Source organism: Diorhabda sublineata, chromosome 5 (assembly GCF_026230105.1).
Source record: "Diorhabda sublineata isolate icDioSubl1.1 chromosome 5, icDioSubl1.1, whole genome shotgun sequence".
NCBI classification, from domain to species: Eukaryota; Metazoa; Arthropoda; class Insecta; order Coleoptera; family Chrysomelidae; genus Diorhabda; species Diorhabda sublineata.
In genome coordinates, this window is record NC_079478.1 from 4,292,736 (window position 1) to 4,317,117 (window position 24,382).

The 24,382-nt window shown below is 32.1% G+C and overlaps 2 protein-coding genes across 4 annotated transcripts; one reads left to right on the forward strand and one right to left on the reverse strand.

Moving 5' to 3' along the window:
* Window positions 1-3,144: 3,144 nt before the first annotated feature.
* On the reverse strand, window positions 3,145-17,065 carry LOC130443687 (TSC22 domain family protein 1). Of its 3 annotated transcripts, XM_056778431.1 has the most exons (3): window positions 16,975-17,065; window positions 16,670-16,781; window positions 3,145-14,144 (listed from the first exon to the last, which is right to left on the reverse strand). In XM_056778431.1, the coding sequence occupies exons 2-3, from the start codon at window positions 16,773-16,775 to the stop codon at window positions 12,415-12,417; spliced, it is 1,836 nt and encodes a 611-aa protein (XP_056634409.1). In that variant the 5' UTR covers window positions 16,776-16,781; window positions 16,975-17,065; the 3' UTR covers window positions 3,145-12,414. The 3 variants fall into 3 exon arrangements, with proteins under 3 accessions (XP_056634409.1, XP_056634411.1, XP_056634410.1); XM_056778433.1 differs by lacking the exons at window positions 16,670-16,781; window positions 16,975-17,065 and adding an exon at window positions 16,480-16,651; XM_056778432.1 differs by lacking the exons at window positions 16,670-16,781; window positions 16,975-17,065 and adding an exon at window positions 14,582-14,785.
* A 74-nt stretch (window positions 17,066-17,139) lies between these two features.
* On the forward strand, window positions 17,140-20,224 carry LOC130443688 (uncharacterized). The gene is made up of 4 exons (XM_056778434.1): window positions 17,140-17,535; window positions 17,598-17,657; window positions 17,907-18,215; window positions 19,228-20,224. Exons 1-4 carry the CDS (start codon window positions 17,467-17,469, stop codon window positions 19,516-19,518), a joined length of 729 nt encoding a protein of 242 aa, XP_056634412.1. The 5' UTR covers window positions 17,140-17,466; the 3' UTR covers window positions 19,519-20,224.
* The last annotated feature ends 4,158 nt before the right edge of the window (window positions 20,225-24,382 follow it).

Here is a 24,382-nt window from a genome sequence, read left to right on the forward strand (position 1 = left end):
TATGTTTTTTTTTTATTTTCCATGCCTATCACTTGATTTACAGGAAAATTCCAATAGGTGAAAATGAAAAACCATTTCCGTGTTTTATTTTTATATTGATTCATGATGACAAAATTATAATTTAATGTTGAATTAATTTATTGCTGATGCCCATGGTGGTGTCATCGGTTGAGGATTTTGTAGGTAAGACATCACAATTGCAGATATAGATAGCATGAAGGAGCTGAGAATCTGTAACAAATAAATATTTTAAATAAACTATAAAATGTTTATGTCTATATGTGTCTGTGGGTTGTACGCAAAGAAAAACGGGAGTCTGAAAACTTTCCCACGAAATTCCCCAAGTCATTATATTGAATACAATAAAATATTCAGCTTTTCACTTCTAAAAGCTTTTTGTTGATAAATCGTCTTGATTTTAGGTCTCTTCTGAACGAAAATTATTTTTAAAACATGTAAAAAATTGACTTTGGACCTATTTTTATTTCAAATATTTATTTTTCTTAAGAAAACACCAGAAATCAGTACAATTTAGCAACAAAATCATATAAAAGAGTGTGAGAGATAAGAGAAGTCATAATTTTTACCCTTTTTTAAAATTAATCAGAAGAGATTCGATTTATCAAGATAAAAAAAATTCGTTTAGTAATATTGAACAATACAGTAGCGATCCGTGGTTGAAATGATTATGAAGGTTCATAACTTCACTCTAATCGTGGGTTGTTTTTATAATCAATCCAATAACTGCGAGTCAACTAACTAGGAACACTCAATAGATAAAAAAAAGTTTATGACATCACCCAGTATCTTAATGTTATCGTTTATTTCAATTCCAGTTTGTTCTTTACTATTTTGGTGGTTCTCATTGCATTTTTTGCATTCTTGTCCCAATTAAGTACTTTCCACTTATCGAGGGATGCTTTTATATCCAATTCGTTTCTCTATCGATTATTCTCGTAGGTTCTTCAAAAGCAGAAGAGTCTAGGTCACTAATCGAGAGTACTCAATACACGAAGAAAAGTTTTTGACCTCACCTTGCGTCCCAATTTTATTGTTTATTTCAGTTTATTCTTTTTTATTTTAGTTGTATTTATTGGGCCTCTTGCGTTACGTGACCAGTATCTACCATTAGACCGATTTACGTTTCCATTAATACAAAAAGTGGCCTCATCGCAAAATTTACAAAACATTCCTTAAAAAATTTTGTTTTTCCATCATTAGGTCTAAAAACTCTTCACGTCTATCAAAATCATCATCTGACAACTCTTGAATCAACGTTACTTTGTATGGATAGAATTATTATCAAGTAAAATTTTCATTACGGATGTTGGTGAAATATTAAGCTTCCATGGATATTTGTCTAGTAATCAAATTTGGATCGTCTTTCAACAGGACACAAAAAACTAAAAATTTGTTTTCGGTTGATGCAGTTTTTCTGCGCCTTGATTTGGATAAATCTTTCACTGAACCATTTTCATTAAACTTTTTTAATGATTTACTGACAGTTATGGGGTTTCGGTTAGGATATAAATTATTAAAGATACAGCACGTTTCTTGTTGACTTCTACGCCTATCACCATATCCTAATATCATTAAAATATCAATTCGTTCTTTCTCAGATAAACGATCCATTGTGACTTCAAAAATAATAATTTATTGAGACGTTAAATTTGTTACTGTAGCAGTTACAGCCACCTAAATGTATTATTTGAACTTCGGCGGAGATAACGCAAATGTTAACACCGAAATTATGGCATTAAGGTATAGGGAACATCAGATGAAAAATAAGGATATCGAAAAGCGAAAAATTTACATCTGGAATAACAAAGTTAATTATTTTTCCGGAAAAAGAAAAGATCTGACAACAATGTAGATACCACCATAATACCGGCCGTATCGCAAGACTTTTGCGCACAAAAATTTATAAAAATCGGTCCGTTCCATACATAAAACTCACTCTGTATATTTTTGGAACCAATTTTTATATGTATATTAAAAGAGATATAAAAAAAGATTCTTTTCCATATCTAACCTGTTTTGTATCATCTGTTATTCTTGAATTGGCAAAACTGATGCAGGAACAATACAGAGCTACCCAAGCACACCATTTCAAACGCATCATAAGTCCGCACATGCTGAATATCATGCCTGGAAAAAAATATTTTTTCAATTCCTCAACCAATAATGTTTCAATGGAGATATTTTATGTACATGAAGTTTAGAAAAAGTAACCTTTTCTTGACTTAATAAGTCTATTAAAATACTACTACTACTGTGCCCATTCAAATCCACGTCGATTTTTGGTCTCGCCAACAAGTTTCCTCCATAATTTTCTATCCTCAGCCATGTCTACTTCTCCACCTAGTCTCCTCACATCTTCACCAACTTGGTCATTCCATCTTGCTCTTGGTCTTCCCAGTGGGTGCCTTCCTTCTGGTTGACCTCTCCACGCTCTTCATATTGTTCTCTCTTCATTCCTTCTTCTTACATGTCCTAGCCACATAATCCTTCTACTTCTTATCACAGCCACAATATCTAGTCGTCTGAGTTCTCTGTTTTCCAGTATTCTCCAGACTCCTCCTTCGAAAACTGTCCGATGTGTCCTCCTTAATATTTTATGTTCAAATGTTATTAATTTCTACTAGGTGTGTTTTGTTAGTGTCCACACCTCAGCTCCATACAATAAAACTGACTGTATTATGATTGTGCATGTATTTTTCGACAGCAGTTCACTTTTAAATAATTTCGATAGGCTCCAATAACATCTATTAGCTGCATTTAACCTCATCTGTATTTCTACTTCTATTTTACTGTTGCTGTTTATAGTAAATCCTAGGTACTTAAATTTTTCAGAATATCAAAATAAGGTGACAAAAATCGCGGGCGAGAATGCCCTGTGTTGCTCCCGTGGTACGTATACTATTTTTTCTCTCGCCGGGATGCAAAGTTAGTCCTTTGTGGTAATTTTTTTCGATTTAATTTTCATTATTGTTAACACATTTTACACAATATATTTTTTGTATTGATAATAAAGGAATTGATAATTTTTGGATCAGATTGTATATCAATTTCTGGTTCAAATATGTACAATCGAGAAATGAATGATTATTCTTGGGTACTACATAATAAAAAGCCAGATAATTTTAAATGATATATTTCTGCACAATGAAATACTTTTATAATATATAACACAGCCATAATTGTCTATTTACTCTCTTTACATTACACATTCACCAATAATTGGTAATTCAATACGCTTAATATTACAAATTGCTTTTTTTTATCCAAGTCAATCCATTAACAAGTCATTGTTCTATTAACCTCTCTTAAATTAAAAAATAAATGCAGTGAAAAGCTAAACAGTACTACAAATTATGCTTACTCTAAGGACGCTGTTAAAATTACGAGTTAAAACTAATATTTATCAAAATAATAATAGGGCGCTTTAGTACGGTTTTGGAATAGAATCTTATTTTTCAAAAATAAATCGATGAAAAAATCATTTGCGATTAACTCACTCACTCAAATCATCGACAAGGTGAACCAATTTCTCGCAAACTTTTCACAACTCTTTTAGAATAAATGTTTAAAAAGATCAAACTAGACAGTAAGGGCTTAAATGTCGAAAAGCTAAACCATCTACGTTTTGCCGAGGTTACCGACTAGACGAGGCAAATAAAATGATCTCAGATCTATCTACAGTTTCCCAATAAGTCATGTGACTGACACACAGATGACGCTGCCATTATCAAATCCACGTCGTTTATGTACCACCATTTTTCAAAAGACTATATGGAAAATTTCATGACATTTCGATTAGTCAGAAAAAAGAAACAGTCATTTAAGTGAATCTACTTTTGTTATTTTCAAAACAATTTCGTCTGTTAATTTATTATTGCTTCTTGATAAAAATAACGTACAAGCTCTGCAATGGCTTCAAAGTGTTATCCGGACTATGCTCCACCGAAAAGAGCCATTTGTTATTGATTTGGATGATGGTGAACGTTCTGGTCGTCCAACTGAGGCGGTTACTCCAGAAAACATCAAAAAATTCCATAAACTGGTTAAATCTAATGGTAAATTGAAATTGCGCGAGATACCGGATGGAATCAAAGGGCAGTGTGTTTATCATTATGCATGAATATTTGACCAGGAAAAAGCTTTTTCAAAGTTGGTGTTTAGTCACAGTTGATCAAAAACAACAACGTGTTGATGATTTAAAGCAGTGTTTGGCCTTGTTTGACCACGATTTTTTGCGACGATATATTACAATGGATGAAACGTGGATCCATCAATTCACTCACAAAACCCCGTCAGAATCGTCCAAAGACACTACAGTCAGCTGGGAAAGTTATGGCTCCAATATTTTGGAATGCGCATGGAATATTGTTTATTGACTATATCCAAAAGGAAGAGACAATCAATGAGAATACTACGAATTATACACTTCGAATTCCTTTCTCATTCACCGTATAGTCCAGATCTGTTAAGTTCAGACGTGAAGCGAAACGTTTACGCTCAAGTCGGACGCCGCATACAGCATTTAATAGGAGTCCGAGGCCTAAGTGACTAATTTTCGCTATAAACTAGTATTTGAATATCGGTAGAAACCATTCAACTCCAGATCTGTGGCGCTTGATTTTCCAAGAGAATTCGAAGTACATCCAATTTTGTTTACAAATTCACAAATCCCTACAGTTCTTGATTACTTGTTTCAACATTATTTTCCAGATATTAAGAAGTAAATCACTTTTACATAAATAAAACGAATTCTAGAAGTTCTTGACTTCTATTTTGGACATACTATAGGTGTAGAGAAAACCTGAATGAAGCACTAATTATTCTAAGAAAATATTTGAATGTACGAGGTGTGGTTATTTAATAAATGTTACAAAAGAAGGTAAGTAAACATCGGAAGCTTGGAGTGATTGGCGTGAAAAGATTGGGGTACTAAGTTATAGCTAATTTCAAATTAACAAAGTTCTAAGAGACGATACTTTATGATAATTCTAACGGAGTCCTTACATATTTATGTCTTGAGATGTTAAAATAAAAACATATAGTATATCTTAAATAAAAATTGATAAAATATATGCTACTTTCTATAAAAACCCAGAAGCAAATACAAGATAAATATCATTTACACTATATATCATTTCACATATTATCAAACGTTCAATTGATACATAAAGACTTCATAATTTTATTATAAAAATAGTGATACTTCTAAGGAAAAATAAATTTGAAATTAAGCAGAGTAAAATAGTAAAAAATGCGACTTGTCCTAGACAAACCAGAAATAACTAAAAAATTGTACGAGGGCTGGCTATTAAATAAAGAGACTGCGCGCTTAGAGGGCGCTCTAGACGGAGGAGGTAAAAACGAGTAGTGCGTTGGGTATCTAGATATCTTGTCTGTGCAAGCCTCATAACAAGTTTCCGTCACTATTATAGTATTTGTGCAGTAGCGGTTTGAAACGAACGGGGATTTTTATCGTACCGAAAACTATGTGTGACGAAAAACAGAAGCAACGTATCAATCTCAAATTTCTCGTTAAATTGAAAAATGTTCCGACTGCGTGCTATAAATTAATGCAAGAGGCCTATGGGGACAATTCTCTATCTCGTGCACGTGTTTTTGAATGGTGTAAGCGCTTTAGTGAGGGCCGAGAAAGCAAATCAAAATTGAAGGCAATGTTGATCGTTTTTTTCGACATTAATGGTAACGTGATGACTTAATGGGTTCCAGAGGGTCAGACTGCCAACCAGACTTACTATTTGTCAGTTTTGGCAACACTGCGAGAACGAGTTCGTAAAAAACGGGCCGATTTTGCACCAGGACATCGCACCAGCCCATAATGCGCTATCTGTGAAGCAGTATTTGGCCAGTAAGCGCACTCCAGTGCTCGAAAACTCGCCGTATTCATCAGATTTGGCACCGTGCGAGTTTTTCTGTTTCCGAAGATAAAATCTGCTTTGAAAGGGACCCGATTCGATGGAAGGGGTAAAGCAAAAACGGCAGAGCTCTTAAAGGCCATCACCAAAGAAGACTTCCAGCACTGCTTCCATCAATAGAAACAACGTTTGGAAAGGTGTGTGGCGATGGAAGTGGAGTATATTGAAGGGGAGCATTCGAATGTAGAATAATTTTTATAATAAAAATATTTTTCGTAACAATAATTGAGCGTCCGACATCTTCTAGAACGGTCTAAAGCGTAGACAGTGTTGCTCTTGTCTATTTGGATGTTTCTGTTGCTTTAAACGTACATAGATAATCATTATTTCGCACATTACACAAATATTTAGGGCTGCACCCTTACAAAATTCAGTTAGTGCAAGAATCAAAGCCTCAGAATGCTGGTCAGGACTTCGTAAACCAGATGATTGAGCGCTTTCTAACGTTTATCAACATCTTGTTTTCGCATGAAGCTCATTTTCATTTTAATGGACACGTCAACAAGCAAAATTACGGCCACTGGAGTATAACCAATCCAAAACACAAATATCAGAAATCGCTATATTCGCTTAAAGTGACTGTATGGGCTGCGATGTCTGCGCGAGGAATTATAGACACTTACTTTTTTTAAGATGAAAGGGAATGCACAGATACAGTGAATTTAGAGCGTTATGTGCAGATATTAGACGACTTCTTCGTGTCTGAACTGCAAAACCTTAAAGGTTAAAACCAAAGAACATGGTTCCAGCAAGACGTAGCAACTTCACACACGTCCAATAGATCTCTACCGCGTGAATTTTTTCCTGGCAAGTGATCTCCAAGAGAGGTGACATAAGATGGCCTCCACGCAGACCCGATTTAACACATGGATTTTTTCCTGTAGAGTTGTCAAATTTGAAGTATACGCTCGCAAACTAATATCCCTGGTATAATCAAAAGAAAATATCCGGCACGAAATGGAAGTCATCACGGTGAATACCTGTCGAACCGTCATGGGAAATTTTGCTGCTCGATAAAATGAATGCCGTGAGAAGAAATAATTTTTTGAATAAATTTTTCACTTTTCTCAAAATAATTTTTTAAAGTGTAAACTCGTTTTGGAGACACCTTGTATAATAGAAAAATTCCCAAAACAATGAAGTATTTCATAAGTCGATAAAGAAATTGTCTCAAATTAAATAAATTCAACTCATACACAATATTCTGCGGATCTGGTTCCTTGCGACTACTGGTTGTTTTCAGATCTAAAAAATATGCTCCAAAGAAAGAAATTCTAATACGACAAGAAAGTTATCAGTCTTGTTTGAGACAAAAAAATTGTTATTATATCGATTTGAAGGAAATTATACAAATAAGATAAACAAAATTTTTGTTTACTGAACCTGGGATCATTGACCGATATCTATCCATTGATCAAAAAGTAAGTTTGTATTGTAAGCGGCCACAAGAAATACCTGATTTTGTTCTGTGACACTTAACCAGAAAAAATAATCAAAAAACTGATTTGGCAAAAATTCTTTATAAGGTATTATTTATCTAAGACATTTCGTTCGCTTTAATCACAGTATACGATAGCACCAAATAAAAATTTGGCTATTCAATTTCAAATAATAATATTTTTTTTACAATTTATACAATGTATAACATAATTCATAATAAAACTGGCTGATCACAATACTAATAATATATATTATTTGTTAATGGCAACTCATCATTTTCCAAGATTTTTCTTGAATTTCCTATTAATTTCTGCTACATTTACAAGTTTATAAAGGTACAGACATTTCTAATTTAACTTATGTTATTGAATCGACTTTCAATTCTGCAGTTGTGGTATTAACCTTATTTACTGCCCATTTCTTGATTCCATTTTATTTTAAATCTACTATGATCCTTTTTCTCTATTTTATTTCATATCTTTTCTTTTTACCAATCAATTTATTAGGTCTTTTGGAATTATCTACAAATGTTCCAGCCAAGTCATCATTGGACTTTCACTATGTTCCGTTCCTTCAACTCATCATTTTCCAAGATTTTCCTATTAATTTCTGCTACATTTACAAGTTTATAAAGGTACAGTCATTTCTGATTTCACTTATGTTATTGAATCGACTTTTCAATTCTGCAGTTGTGGTATTCACCTTATTTACTGCCCATTCCTTGATTCCATTTTATTTTAAATCTATTATGATCCTTTTTCTCTATCTTATTTTATATCTTCCTCCTTTTACCAATCAATCTCAGTAATTCTTTTGGAATTATCTACAAATGTTCCAGCCAAGTCATCTTTAGACTTTCACTGTGTTCCGTTCCTTACAACGTTCCTATAACTAATCATTTTCGAAGATTTTTCTTGAATTTCCTATTAACTTCTACAATTATAAGTGTATAAAGGTACAGGTATTTCTGATTTCACTTATATTTTTGTATCGACCCTTACATTCCACAATTGGTACTAACCTCAAAGAAGTTACCTCCAAAAGTGCTTGCAGAACATGTCACAGTGTGTAATGATAATAATCAATGATTGACGTAGTTCAAATTAATTATTCGAATTCAAACAATTAACGAAACAATTTTCAAAACAAAATTGATTTTGATCAAGATAAAAAATCGAAATTTTTACTGCTGGTTGAGTGTTTGGGTTGTTACTTATATAGTATCACCGTGTGTCTCGCACAATTTTATTTTTCTACAAAAAATATTATTATTTATAAGAATCCAAATAAAGACTAAGTAATATGTACAAAATATGCTATCGAGCACCAGTGCCTGGGTCTAGTTCTAACCAAGCAGAGTTTCTATTTTTTAATCGGAAACATAATTTAAATATTCATTCTTCACAATTTTTTTTGGAGATATTTTTGGCAGCAATTAATTAAGAAACGATAATTTAAACAGGTGAGTTTAAAATTTCTAACAATAATAGCAGTTATTTATAATAGTACGTATATATAATTACGTAAATATTACCCTACAAGGCATTTTAGTGTAAGACAAGAATGTCAAGGCTTTCAGTTGAAAAAAATTTTGACTTTTTGAAAGAAAAGTAACTAGACTTACTATAGACAAACACTTAACTGTAATAACAATACCAAAGTACGTTGAATATTATGCACACAAAACTTAAGTTAACAAAAGGTCCTATGTGTAAAAAGGACGAAGGAAATAATATATTTTTTTCTTAATCCTATGAGGAAACGAGAAATCAAACATGTAAAGGTGTTCTCGAATTATTTTTGTGTCTTAAGGAATCTCCTAAAATGGAATAGGTAATGAATGAAATGCATCCTCGCGCACTGTATAGTCCAGATCTAGTCCACAGTGACTATTGGCTATTCTCTGATCTCAAAAAAATGTACGCCGGTAAGAAATTAAGTTGAAATGAAGAAGCAATTATTGAAACTGAAGCCTTCTACAACAACGGTATTGAGAAGTTTGAAAAGCGTTGGTATGATTGTATAGCTCTTGAAGGGGATAAAATCGAATTTTGGCGGTCTTATTAGTTAGTCACACGACTTATTCCAGTGATCATTACCTAGGACCTAAATGAAAATAAAGATGCCAAGTAGCACAGCTAACTTAGGTGGACATATATATTTGGAAAAAATAAATGTGTGGGATAAATGATAAATTTTTAATATTCACACCTTTTGAGCACAATTTGCTCCATAAAAAATATTAAATTAGCATCTTACTTGGTCACGGGGAAAAACCTTCATCGAGTCCTTTGAACACTATAGGACAAAAAGTAACCTGATTATTGTGTATACATTTTTAAAATAAAATATAAACACTTGTTATATTTATTTAAGTAAAACAACGAGCCTTGGTAATGTTTATTGTGAAATTTAAAAGAATTAAATACTGTTATTCGGATACTGCGTTTAATAAAAACTATCCATTTACTGTATCGGTATATGAATTTATGTTAATTTAAATTTTTGATAAATAACAAAATGGCAGTGACAAAAACTATAACTATTATTAAATAACAACAAAATAGATGAATTAAAAGAGGTATGTTACTAATTTGAATATTATAAGAGAGTGAATACATTGTAAATTATATATTTTACAGATATTTCAATCGAAAGTGGTATGGAAAATGCTATCTCATTTCATAAAACAGTATTCAATAATATATAATCTTTTAAAAATTTTCCAACAATACAGATAATTAGTCAATTTTCAATAAGTTAACAAATGGATATCATAAATTAAATAAAAAGATAAAAGAATGTATTGGTAATGAGGCGTTGCCAAAAAAATAAAAATGTACAAACCTCTAATAAGACCAGTAATCACGTATGTAATGGAAACAACTGTAATCAACAAAAAGGATGAAGAACTTAAAAGAACCGAGAGAAAGATAATAAGAGCTATAACAGATCCAAACACAACACGGGAGGGAGAAAGAAAAACGAAGAAATTGATAAAGAACTGGAGAAGGAAAATATAGTGAGATCCATAAAAGCACAAAGACTCAATTGGGCTGGGCATATAATGAGAAGAAAACCAACTGAAATGATCAAAAGAATAACGCAACGGACCCCATTGTGGCCAAGGAGAAGAGGCAGGTTGTGAAAAGACTTTGAGAAACGAAATAGAGGATATAAGAGCACTTAATATAGAGAACTGAAGGGCAAAATACCGGAACCAAAAGGAATGGAAAATAAATAACAAAAGCATCCAAGACAAACGATAAACTATAAACGATAAAAAAAATTGGGGTAATCCATTTCAAACAAAGGATTTTAAATTGCTAAAAGCGATAGCCATAATCCAAAGGATTTACAAATGATAATTATATTGATCAGTGTAATAATTATGTAAAAATGTTATAAAAAAATCAACTAGTGAGCTTAGAACATTTTTCCTAGTACTACAAATCTGTTTAGAAACAAATTTGATCAGAATTTCCATTTACATTGTACACCTGAGGTGTGCAGATTATCTTCTACTTAATGTGCAATCAAATCTTATAATATCCAAAGTATTTGAACGGTCACTATTAGACAGAATAGATGCAATGACTGCTATTGAAGACCTTATACTAGACTATTAATTTGGTTTCAGAAAAACACTCAACAACTCATCATGTTCACAGAATTGTGAACAAAATGAAGTAGAGTCTATAAGAGAAGAGAATATGCACTGCAGTTACCTTGAATATAAAACAAGCATTCAATAGATAATTGCATGAAGGACTTTTGTACAAAATCAAACAACACCTGCACTATCAATTATATATAATCATCAAATCATGGCTAGAAGATAGACACTTTAGAGTTGAATTTAGGCTTGCAGTTAAAAGTTGGATTCCATTCATACATATTTTTTGGGAAATCTATCTTTTAAGGTACAACTCTCCTATGAACTTGGGATATGTGGTAGTGGGTAAAATATTGATACAAATATATGAAAATGGAGAAGCGTTTGCTACGAGACTCCGCAGGGAAGAGATAACAAAATAAAAAATACAACTTTAAATTAGGTTAGTTTTGTATCAACTAAACTGTTTCGAACTGTCCTATATAAATATTCATGGACATGCTCAAAATTACCCCAAAAGTTACATATTTCAAGGTCAAGGTCATAAGAGAGTTGTACCATAAAAGATAGAATTAAAAATTATTCTAAGTTACTTGTTAAAATAGCTTTTTAATTCTATTATATAATAATTATAATAAGAGCTGGGCCGTTTCTATTGAGATGAAAAATGGAAGCCTAAGTATACCATCAGAAAAATACTAATGAATGAATGAAATTGGTAGAAGTGTAGAGGTACAATTTCATGTCAACACTCGACGCTGACTTAGACCGTCAAATGGGGTCACGTAGTATAATTTTCACTGGAGAGATTTACTACCTAGTCTGTTAATCAAATTGTCAGTTATTAAATATTAATGAACTTGTTACACTTTTAACTTGGATACCCAATTTAATAAGTTAAACAATTTTTAGTTTTGTCGCTGCAGTAATTTAAGAAGATGCTCCAGTAAAAATTGTTCCAAATCATTGGACGATCAAAGATAACATCGAGCGTCAACTTGGAATTGCACCTAATTGAGATATTCTACTCAGTTGGTAAATAACTTTTAATATCCTTTAAGCAATTATCTATTAACCATATTTTAAAAAAAAGGAATCCATATATTTCATCAATTTCATCAAAATCCTGATTATTTTAAACCCATATGCCCTTTTTGCAGTATCTGTTGATGCTTTACATATTTGTCATCTTTAAACAAATAAAAGTCGGCTGCTAACTGTTGAAAAATATTATTTTTTATGTATATATTAACATGTTCTAAAACAACTCTTAATCTAATGTTGAAAATCAGTCACTTTCAACATATCAATTTACAAACAGCCTTCTGTGAACCTCCTTTGCCAAATTATATCTCAAATATAAGCTAAGAGAAATCAGTATCTAATAAAAAAAAACAATATAAACTACTGGGGATTCGGTGTTTCAGTGGTAGATACTGATTGAGATTGTGAATTAGACAAATGGTTGTGGCTATTGTTAGTTACAGATGCAGTATCTGATGTAGGAATAGCAGTGGGATTTGGAAAATTCGGATTAGGGTTTATAACTACATTTGATTGTTGGATATTGGATGCTGGAGTTGGCGGTATAGTTTGAGATTTGGGTATCTGCGATCTAAGGAAATTATTTTCAGTTTCCAATTGTTGGATCCTTTCCATTAATTCGGCAATTTTTTCTTTTAAAACTTCCACTTCTTCTCTTACAGTATACATAAGATGACTTTTTACAAGATCCATAGCTTGTTCTATTTTATTGTCAATAGCATTGACTACGGGGTTAGTTTTTGCAGGATCGTCAGTGTTTTCATTTACAGTCACATTACCACCACTACTCGTTTCAGTTAGTTCAGTTTGATTTTCACTATTATCAAGAACTGTCAAACTACTTACACTTACGGCAAACTGTGGATTCGTGTAGACATTGTTAGGTAAATTTTGTTCAAACGTCTGAGATTGCACTGGTGCAACCTGAGACGTGGATGTCACTGGCTGGACCTGAACAGGAACAACTGAAGCAGCTGATTGCTGTTGATTAGCTGCATTCTGCTGGAATGCATTTTGTTGTTGGTACTGTTGTACTTGGGCAACTAAAATATTTTGATTGCTTTGCACTGGGATGTTTTGCACATTTTGTTGTAAAACTTGAGTTTGACTCACAACAGGCTGTGTATTATTTGAGTTCATTATAACACTTTTTACTGTTTGTGTGGGTAAACTACCACTCACTTGTTCATTTTGAGGAGTATAAGTGTGACCATTCATAACTGGTTGAACATTTGTTTGTGATACATTCGGTTGACCTGCATAGGATTGACTTTGCTGAAAATTTGGAGGCAATTGGACAGGTTGTGATGTTGGTACAAAAGCACTACCTTGATTCTGGATTAAATTAGCAGGAACATATTGAACATTAGAATAACCTTGTGGCATTGTAAATCCCTGTGCATTGGGAACCATACCAGCGGGAAAATAGGGCTGGTTTGCTATGAATTGAGCAGGTATACTATTCGGCACCTGCTGCATAGTTTGATTCTGTACATTCGTAACTTGGGGATAATAATATTGACCTTGGTGCATTATTTGAGGTGGAACATTTGCAAAAAATGGTGTACTATTTGTAAATCCACTTTGTAATAGCATTTGCTGAAATTGCTGTTGTGGTAAACTTTGAGTTTGCATAAAAGTACCTCCTGACACTTGTATACTACCAGATGATTGAGGTACCCGCGTAGCTCCAACCGGTGGAGCTTCATCAACATAATCCATACATTTCCAACGGCCACGTTTAAAAGGTTCTAAACTAGCTATTTTTACCACTTTGAATCTATCATTTCTACTAGGAGTGGAATGAAGTTCTTTATCGTCTATTGGTTTTGCAGTCGAATCTGTTAGGGTTTCAGTTGGCGGGGTGACAGTTTCTGTTGCCAGATCATTCATAGTAACAGCGTTGGGAATAATGGCCACACCGTACTGAGGGCTGGTGGGTATCACATTTGTAGTATTATTAGTAGGAGCAACTTCGCCAGCTACCGGCTGAACTTCAAGGGCTGCAGATACTTGAAGGTTCGGCTCTAAAATCGGCTCACCATGCTTTTCTGGCATTTCATTCATATTTCCCGTGGTCTGGTGCTGACCTACGGAAAACTACATGATAATTGATTTATACTTAAAAAAGACTACCTATTGTGTTACCCACTCATGCCACTCAATACGGTATATATATATTTCATATATAGTTTAAAACTTTACTATATCTCAAATTTAATAATATTCCTCAAAGACTGATGGCTATGGATTGATAAACAACTTTGATTGCAAATGTATGAAGCTTAAGAGCGATGAAGAAAACGTAGAACTGTTTTAATTACACCTAGCAGAATGATATGTCAGATCAAAACATCCAAAACAAAGTAAATAGAAATCAAGACACACACATGACAAACATCAATCTGACAAGTCCAAAGGAAATAAAAGTCACCATTTATCTTCTGAACGACAAGAAATCACCAGGCATTGACATAACACCAAAATTGTTGAAAGAACCAGCCAAAAATGGGATCATGATGCTAACCTGTATATTTAACACAATCTAAAGACATCTTTGTATAGATAAACCAATAAACTTGTTACCCACCATTTGAAAACTTTTCGAGAAATTTTTATTGCAAGGAATTAATCCCAACCTGGATATGATTCCACTACATCAATTTGGTTTTTGGCAAAAACACTCAACAACTCAACAGTGCCATCAAATTGTGCATAAAGAAATGTAGCCCTAGAAGAAAAAAAGTATTGTTCAGAAGTATTTTTAGATATAAGTCAAACATTTTATAAGGTTTAACACGTCGGCTTGCTATTTAAAATCAAAAGGACTCTTAGCAGACACAAGGCAGCATCCTAGTGCCAATACTGTAAATAATATTCACCGTCGACATCGTGGTCTCTAATTAAACTATAATAGGCACAATTGTGGACGACACTGTTATTCTCTTGACACATGAAAATCCTATAGTAACATCCGCAAATCTACAAGAACATATATTTGAAGTAAAAAGAATCGGTAAAAAGGTGAGGAATAAATATTAACTCAAGCAAATTGCAACACATAACTTTCACACTAAGAAAAGAAAAATATCCTTCAATACATTTTTACAATGTTGAAGTGCCACAATCATCTTACATCAAATATCTAGGAAAGCACCTAGACGCAAAATTAATTTGGAGAAAACACGTTTAAAAAACGTAAACAAATAGACCTTAACATGAGAAAATTGTATTGGTTGCTTAGAAAATAAAATCGTATTTTACAAGACTGATTTTATTACAATTTGGACGTATGACAAACAACTTTAGGGCTGTGCCAGCTCTGCTAGAAATTGTCAATGTTTCCTGGTGTGTTTCAATCCAAATGATACATAAAAATTTTCTAATTGCAACAGTACAAGAAACAATACAATAGAGAAGCCAAATGTATTACCAAAGGCTGGAATCACATGTTAATCCCTTACTCTAATAATTGAACAAGAAAGAGATGACAGAAGACTAAAAAGAAACTAGCCAACACAACTAAAATGAGGTGTGGAAAAATTTTCACTGGAGGATATATGCAATGTTTGTTTTCTTATTGTAGTCTCCAAGTCAACAAAATAACTTATAGAATTGTAAATTCGAATTGTCATAAAATGAAAATAAGAAAAAATGTAGGAAGCTGCTGTAAAATTCCCAAATGCAATGTGGCACTACATTTTATGTAGAAATAATAAAACAAAACAAACAATAATGAAATTGCATTAAATAACTGAGATTTCATATGAATAAACCATAAGACTTATGTACAAACTTAAATATCACATGTTGTTAACTGCGCATCTCCAAAAAGGCCTGAGAGATCTCACAACATATCTACACATAAAAAATTTTTTGTAATAATTATTTTAGTAGTCAAACATAAATATATAAATAATCCAAAGTGCAGAATACATGTCAAAAAGACTACACTTTTGTATTTTATTGCCACATCCCCACATACTTTCCTTCATTTTATATTGTATTATAAGGAAATGAACTAGGTTCAAGGGTTGAACTATGTTGGAAATTTAACTATTCAGCTTCAATTTTGAAGTAAATATCAAGCATATTTTCTTTTATGAAGAATTCCAAGAAAATTAATAATTTGTTATGTGAAATAAGTAGATTGAGACCATGGAGATTGCTGAACAAATAAACACCCTAATGTCCCCCTTCTAATGATAAACAGAAGCCAAAACGTCGATAAATTCCAAATGTTCTATAGCTGTACAGCCCATGAGCCTAATTCATATTGTCAGGTGTACATATTCATATTGATTCAGATAATAACAAAATCATAGTTGAACCAGCTGCTAACCATAAAGAAAAGTAAGAATATTTACCAGTAGTTATAAATAACGAGTAAGACTAGTACCAAGTGTTATGACAGCGAGTACTTACCCCACTACCTATACCCTGAACAACAGTGAGGATTTGTTCTGACACAGATTTGAGTTAAATTATCAGTGACCATCATACACGGAGTTTCTCTGGGAAACTGAGTCAATAGTTTACATTTGATTTATTATTGCTATGAAATTTCATCCATTAGAGAGACCCGATATTTAACTAAAAATAGATACATCCTTACCCAAAATATTCATATAGTCAGGGGTGAGGTCTTCTTGGCCACTTCCATTATTTACTTTAGGAACAAATCTTTGTATTTTTTCAGGTCTACGAGGATCGGCATTCATTTCAACCTTAAATTCATCAATACTGAAATTAATTTCTTACTAATTAATACCTAAGAAGAAATTTAACTATTCAGACCAGAAATGTCAAAAACAGGAGAAAAAACAACAAATAAAGTTCAAAGATCTATGTTGTTGAAATACGTTCAGAAAAATAATATGACATTATACTGATATTACTAGTATAATAAAAAGAATCTACCTGATATATTGATAATATTTTGATTATTTTTCAATCTAAAATTCACAATGGCTACTACTTTCTGAACCAAATTTACCAACATCATAATATGACAAGTTTTGCACTGTCATTTTGCTTAGTCAATTTTAAAGAACACCCAATAAAAATCAAAGTCAATGTTCCATTAAGGTAAGAGTGATTACATTTAATAATTAAATTGTATGATAAGTTGGTCTATATTTTTACTCGATTATAGTAAAAGACTAAATTTCGCGATTTATGTTTTTTATTTGTATTCTTAATGTCAAATTTTAAATGTGACTTTGACACTAGAATCTAATGTTCACTTTGACTTTTTTAATAAATTAAAAATATATATGACACTGAAATTCAAAGCAGAGGAAACATTTTTAGAATACTGGAAATCCTAGCTAATGTGTATAAATTGGAGTAAAGTATTTGTATTTCAAGTCTTAAAAATTAATATTAGTATGAAAAATTGACTTGTTAACAATGGAGAAACTTCAAAAATCATTCGATAGTTTTATAAATTTAATGGATAAAAATAACCATGGTGTTCAGGTATTACGAGAAAATGAAATAATATCGTATGATCTAATTAATATATATATATATATTTACAGATTGCATGTTACTCAGTTGCTTTACTTGGTTTAACAGTTTCCTTGAGGAAAGTTCGACCAGTAAGTATGTTTCCAATGATTATGGCGTTAAGAATTATAGTAACCAATACAAATGTCCTACATCCAATATAAATATTGTGATTCATAAGTAATAGTTTTTTATTGAACACTTTGGATATATTACGTTTTAATAACATTTCACTTTCCCTATATATGAAGGTTTGTTTAGTTATAGTTAATTGATATTTAAAAGTATCTATTCATTCATGAAAAAGTTAATATTTTTTGTAATATTTTTTTAAATTCTAGTTTAGTAGATTTAGACGACCTTCAGATATTCCAAATCACTTTATAAATGAAAAAAGAGAACTAATAGGATATGTAAAACGAATTGATCCAAATAAAGCTTTACTAATAATTAATCATAAACCTTTGGTAAAACTTCCATTGATTTCCACTGGAAATCTACCTGTCAAGATATCTGGAGTTGAAATAAATAATCTGGGTACTAATTGGTTACAATCAGTTGTTGTTGATAAAGAAGTTACGTTTATACCTATTTATAAAGAGAAAGACTTTGTACAGTGCCAAGTACTTTTAACACAGGATGCTAAAGATGTGAGTATCTAGAATAGTGATCTAATACCAAAATATTTAAAACTAATGTTCAAATATAAGGCTTATATCCAGGTATTTTCTGTAAATTTCTTATTATTTATGATAATTTTTCAATTGGAAGTTTTTTATACTCTCAATGTCTGAATAGTTATTAAATGATGGATAATTGACATACTTAATTAGCCCTGGAGCAGAAACCCAGCAACGCTCGTCGTAGATTCTCGAGGCAATCTGCAGATTGTTTTCTCTGAAAATAGGTGTTTCCACTGACCAACCAGCAGAGGATAAGGGGTTTTGTTTTTCAAAACACTTTATGATTAAAATCATGCCTTTTTTAAAAGTGAGTGTTATGAACAAACTCTTTGGTTTGAATTTAGGAAACTGTATGATTGGTTTCATCAGAAAAAAAAAACAGTGAAAAAGGGGGTAGAAGAATATCTATGTGAATTGAAAGTACTAATAAAATAGGCTGTGTGGAAATTGAAAACTAAATACTCAAAAACTTTGAGAAAAATTGTACCTCAATACTGTAGAAGCAATTGGTATCAAAAGGCCATAAAATAAATAACAGAAATGCCATAAAACAATATAAGGATGGTTCCAAAGCAGCAGATAGAACTGAAATAGGCCTAAAACCTAAATTGTCCTATCCTAAGCTCCATTGTTATAAAATCTAAACTGAGGAAGATTCTTGTATAATTGGCTGATACATCTGACGGAAGCATTATAAATAAATCTTTAAGATTTAAGAACAAGAAGATATGCTATTGAGTAAAAAAAATAATAAAAAGATGTCAGTGGAACTTTATTTCAGACAGCTAATAAATATATAATAAAACTGTTTTTGGAACTATTTGATCTATTTGAAAATAACGGTTTTTATTACATAATATGTAACTTTTTTCATTCAAATATGTTCTTGGTTGGATTTTATTAAAACCATACACTATGTTGGGGGGGAGGGGGGTGCATTACTGAATCTTTAATAAATTAAACTCTTGTTTATTTTTAGAAGAAGCATCAGGTTATCAACATTGGAGAACGTCTAGTAAAAATAGGTTTTGCTGTACCAGAACATATTAAGGCACCTCTCTTAGAAGATCCTAGTTTTCGCAAATACCACTCTTTGTTATTAAGAGCAGAGAAACAAGCTTTACGCAAACAACTCGGATACAAATACTACATAATAACCACGAAAAAATTGATAAATTATACTAATGAACTCTTGATACGTTTTTATAAGCAATCAAAAAATAATATACCTAAATTGATTACCATTGGACCGAAGATTTATCATTCATAGCAATTGTATTTTATGGTAGTATTCGGTTGCTTATATATAGTTGTTCAAATATTGGCTATTTATAAAATTGTCACTTTCTTTTTTTATCCAAATCACAGAAATACTGTTTGGGAAGATATCTTATTAATTGTGGAAACTTGAATTTAATTATTTTTGAATGGGTAATAATTTTTGGTGACAATATATTAAAGATCACTGTCCATTGAGAAATAATCTTTCAAATGCTTCAATGATTTCATAAAAACGTTTGGTTAAAATTGCTGCAAAAAGATCTGCACTTGGGGAAAATAATCTGTAAATAACAAACAGAACTTACTACTCTCTAGTAGATATTATCAGAACTAGAACTTGTGGGGCATGTTATTGCATTGATAACTAAAAAATACAATGGCCTATTTTTATTATGAGCCTTCCATAGCACAGTCTTCAAAGTATTAATGAACCTACTTGGTAAAACTTCCACATTTTCTTGAAATGCCTAAATATTTTTCACCTTTGTTGGAATTGACTGACTATACGCAATTGAGATACTACCTAATTATTAACGATTGTTCATCAATTTTCACAAATTTATTTAAAATGACAATTCCAAAAAAATTATATATAAACATATAGAATCCAATTTTGTTTTCATTGCTTATCTAGATATCTTTAGATTTGTTGTTTCATGTGTAAATTTTATTCTTCAATAAACATTGCAACCTAATTTTTTTATTTAAAAATATATATGCAGGTAGGTGAAGTAGTTATAGTAGGAAGAAGTCCAAAACTTAATTTTGGGATTAACCATTCGTTTTTTTTTCCCAAAAATCTTAAATACCATGGGTTATTATACTAGAACAAATTGATAACAGTAACTTTTACAGAGTAGTACAGGGTACTAACCCAGAAGAGTTCTAAAAAAAATAGAATTGTGGAAGAGAAAAGTACTCCAAAAGATACTGAGCTGACATAGATATGAACTAGACTACATTAAAAAGACTGGAATCTTTCGAAATGTGGATATATCGGCTTGTTTTGAAAATATCCTGACCAACATGGAAGTTATGCAGAGAGTAGGGAAAGGAATTCGTCTTTATAAAAACGGAAACTGGAGTATTTTTGATCACATATTAAGACATGACAAATATCGTCTTTTGCAGTTGATTGTCCAAGGCAAAGTGGATAGTAAGAGGGGACCAGGGAGAAGACGGTATTCAAGATTGCACAGCCTACTCCAGTGGTTTGGAGTGTCATCTGTTTAGAAACGCAGTAAACAAGATAAGAATAACCTTGTTAATAGCCAATGTTGGCAACAGAGAAGGCAATGAAAGAAGAAGAAGAGTCAGGTAGTTGGGGAGTGTGTACAGAATAAAAGCAATCCATTGCCATTGCACAAACAGAATGAAAGGGAATCAGAAGAAGAAAAGACAGGTCGAAAAACAAATAAGAGAAGTAATACCAGATTTGAATGGAGTAGAGAAAGAACAGTTGACAAAAACGGGTGGAGAGGCATAGTGAAGAGACTAGAGGAAGAACAAAAGAGTATATATATATATATATATATATATATATATATATATATATATATATATATATATATATATATATATATATATTATATGTTCTTCAATTGTAGAAATTTAGCCATGAGCTTTGAAGCCATAAAATGCTGTAAAATATATGAATATTAGTAAGAATTTGTGAGTAACAAAAATTAAGTATATCACAAGTTTCAAAAATAGATGAAATGATACAAAACTATAGCTAGAGAGATTGAAAATGAAATAATTCAAATCTCTTGAATTCTATATGCTCTTTCGAGAGTCAGACTAGGTATTAGGGTTGTTGTTTTCACTCTCCCTTTATCCATTTTTCCCTTCTGGTCCTTTGCTACTTCATTTATTTGTCGTATCATTCTTCCTTTTCCACCAGATCTAGCTCCCAGTGACTACTGGTTATTCGCTGATCTTAAAAATATGCTCGCCAGTAAGAAATTCAGCTCAAATGAAGAAGCAATTGCTGAAACTGAAGCCTATTTTGAGGCAAAAGACAAATCCTTCAACAAGCACGGCATCGAGAAGTTAGAGAAGCGTTGGAATGAGTGTATTGAATCGTCGAAGGGTTTTGTGTTCAAAAACTCTACTCGTTGTATTTTTACAACTTTACACTAAGGCTTTTCCAGTTTTAATGATATTTTACCAGGCACGTTGATAATCTCATGTTTCCCGCTTTCTCTCTATTATACTTATCAGAATGAGTAGCTTGCTAACATAAATTTTGTATCAATGGTTTCTACATCCAATAGACGGTATTGAAGAAGTTTCCGTAGAGTTAAGCTAGTTTTTATATTGCTGTGTTGCCAGTGCACGAGTCAAAAAACAAAACATGTTTGAATGTCCTTGCATGTTCATACAAATGTTTCCCAAGGCATGAAACTAGATCTTCAGGACCCCTTCCATCAGTAGACCCATCCCAGAGGTGCATATACGCTGTGCTGTTGATAAAACAATGGATACCAACATTATAAACATAAAAATTTCTCTTACTGTAAAGTATTAAAGTTGTGAGTTTGGGGTGAATTGGAAGATCAAAAATGCAAACATATGTTTTATCCTGCCAGACTTCTGTGCCATCTTTTTCTAGTTCTGCTCACCTTAAGTGCAATTCTTGTTTTGCCTTGCAGTTTGCTTTCTTTTCTTAGTCAGTTTAAGCAGTGATTTTTTAAAAATAATTTCTCAAATTTGCTGCAAAAAAGACCTGCACTTGGTTCGGGAAGGAAAATAATCTGTAAATAACCAACAGAACTTGCTACTGTCTAGTAGAGTAGATATTATGAGAACTAGAACTTGCGGGGCATGATGTTATTGAGTTGATATATGTATATATATATATATATATATATATATATATATATATATATATATATATATATATATATATACCCATTGATTAAGACATTGACTATGCCAGGATGTACCATAATATCAAGAAAATTATTTAATGGAATAAGATAGACATTGGATGTATCCCTCCTACGAAATTATCTTCTATATCTGGACGCCACTGTATTTTTCATAATCTGTAACCAAAAAAGATGATAAGGGATGGGTGATTCATAATTAATAATACCTTATAAAGTTATACCTATCATTCGAGTCTGGTTTCTATGAAAGTCTAGTTTTTCGAGTTTGAAATACAACTAGATATAAGTACAATAACTTCTACTCTCACAAAGTTAAAATCATTTTTTTTGTAATTGTAATGACCGTACCTTTAAGCGACGGCACTGTTTAATTAAATTATCCCAACAGATATAATTCACACTCGGGTGGTCTGAAAAGTACGTGCTTATCCTTCGAGGATAAAATCTCCATTGTAGGAACGGAGTTGATTTTTTATGGGTATTTAAAGTAGCTCAGTTCGACAAGTATGGAGGGTTCCCTCTTCAAATAATTAGTCTTTGAAACGGCATTCCTTCTCTTCGTAGAAATTCATGAAGTAGATAATGCGAGTAGCGATGAACCAAATAAAGTACGTTATTGTCTTCACGTAAGTATAAAAAGAGAATTCAGAGAAGTAATTTCGTTACTTATTTTTGATTCTAACGAACGAGGGGTTAAGTCGAAGAAATATCTACACTCCACGGAGAAGCTAAATACATCGTATACAACTTGTAGGAGGATTTTTTTGAAAATACGTTTACTTACTTTGTTGCACAGGAATTTCGTTTTAAGGGGATATTACAAAACCAAATGGATGGAAATATCTTTGAATAATTTCCGGTGATATACCAAAATTCCATCTATTCCTGTTTACACGAGAATCGTAGTTGTATTAGGTTCAATTAGATCTGCGCTCTTTTTCAGGTTCTTCCTTGAGCTGTTATTGTTAAAAAATGTCTCATTTCTAGGTTATGATATCTCACTTGTGATGCATTCCATTAAGCACTCACGAATTTTGAATGAACATTTAGGTATGAGGAAGATATCTTCCATAAAGCACTTCAAATAACTGAAAATTTGAAGTATAGAAACATCGAATAATATCTCATCGCACCAATTTCCCCGATTTATCACCTAATGGCTTTTACTTGTTCCCCACTATCAAACAAAAGATGCATTCACCTGAAGAAGTTGTTGAAGACTGTAAATATCATGTTTCTCGAATATCAGTTTCAGAATGAAAAAAATCCAGACTTAGTTTAATCGTATAGACCTAAGGGCGAAAATTTCGAAAAGTTTTAAAACAAACCTGCTAGTTTTCATTTCACTTTTTGTAAAAACTTTGACAACCCATGTATTTTTACTGAATACACTGTTTACACCAACATTTACAATTACACTGTCTGACGCGCGATTCGATAACCAAGTTATCGTCTTTAAAGGTGAGTTTACCTTCAGTCTTTGAAGTCGATAACTTGGTTATCGAAACGCGCATTAGACAGTGTGATTGTGAGTGTTGCTGTAGTGGTTGTGTAAACAGTGTGTTCAGTAGATATGAATATCGCCAACATTTTCAGAAATTCCAACCTATTTCTTTTCTTAAAGTAACGTGATGTTATTTTTATTTATTGGTAATAAATTCCTATATCCTACTAGTTTGAATGTCATCTATAGTTAACTTCTTTCGGTATGTTTTGCTTTCATTGCTTTTGACATATGATGTTTGGCGTTAGAACTGATTAATCAGCATAATGATACTGTTAAATATCACATACCACATATTTTTATGATTATAAATCGAAGTAAACTGTAATGGGAATATGGGGAATTTCATTCACAAATTCAAACCAACAAGAATTCGACGCTATTTTAATATTGAAATTTGTTTATCATGTGTGTTCCAACGTGCTAGTCGGGACCGCACTAGGAACGGTTATTGG

Bases quoted from the DNA above. Each gene is read 5' to 3' on its own strand.
- LOC130443688 (XM_056778434.1), top strand. From the start codon at position 17,467: ATGGAGAAACTTCAAAAATCATTCGATAGTTTTATAAATTTAATGGAT. The intron at 17,536-17,597 runs GTATTACGAGAA...ATATATTTACAG, and splicing joins AAAATAACCATGGTGTTCAG to ATTGCATGTTACTCAGTTGC. The intron at 17,658-17,906 runs GTAAGTATGTTT...TTTAAATTCTAG, and splicing joins CCTTGAGGAAAGTTCGACCA to TTTAGTAGATTTAGACGACC.
- LOC130443687 (XM_056778431.1), bottom strand. From the start codon at position 16,775: ATGAATGCCGATCCTCGTAGACCTGAAAAAATACAAAGATTTGTTCCT. The intron at 14,145-16,669 runs GTAAGGATGTAT...AGTTTTCCGTAG, and splicing joins TGACTATATGAATATTTTGG to GTCAGCACCAGACCACGGGA.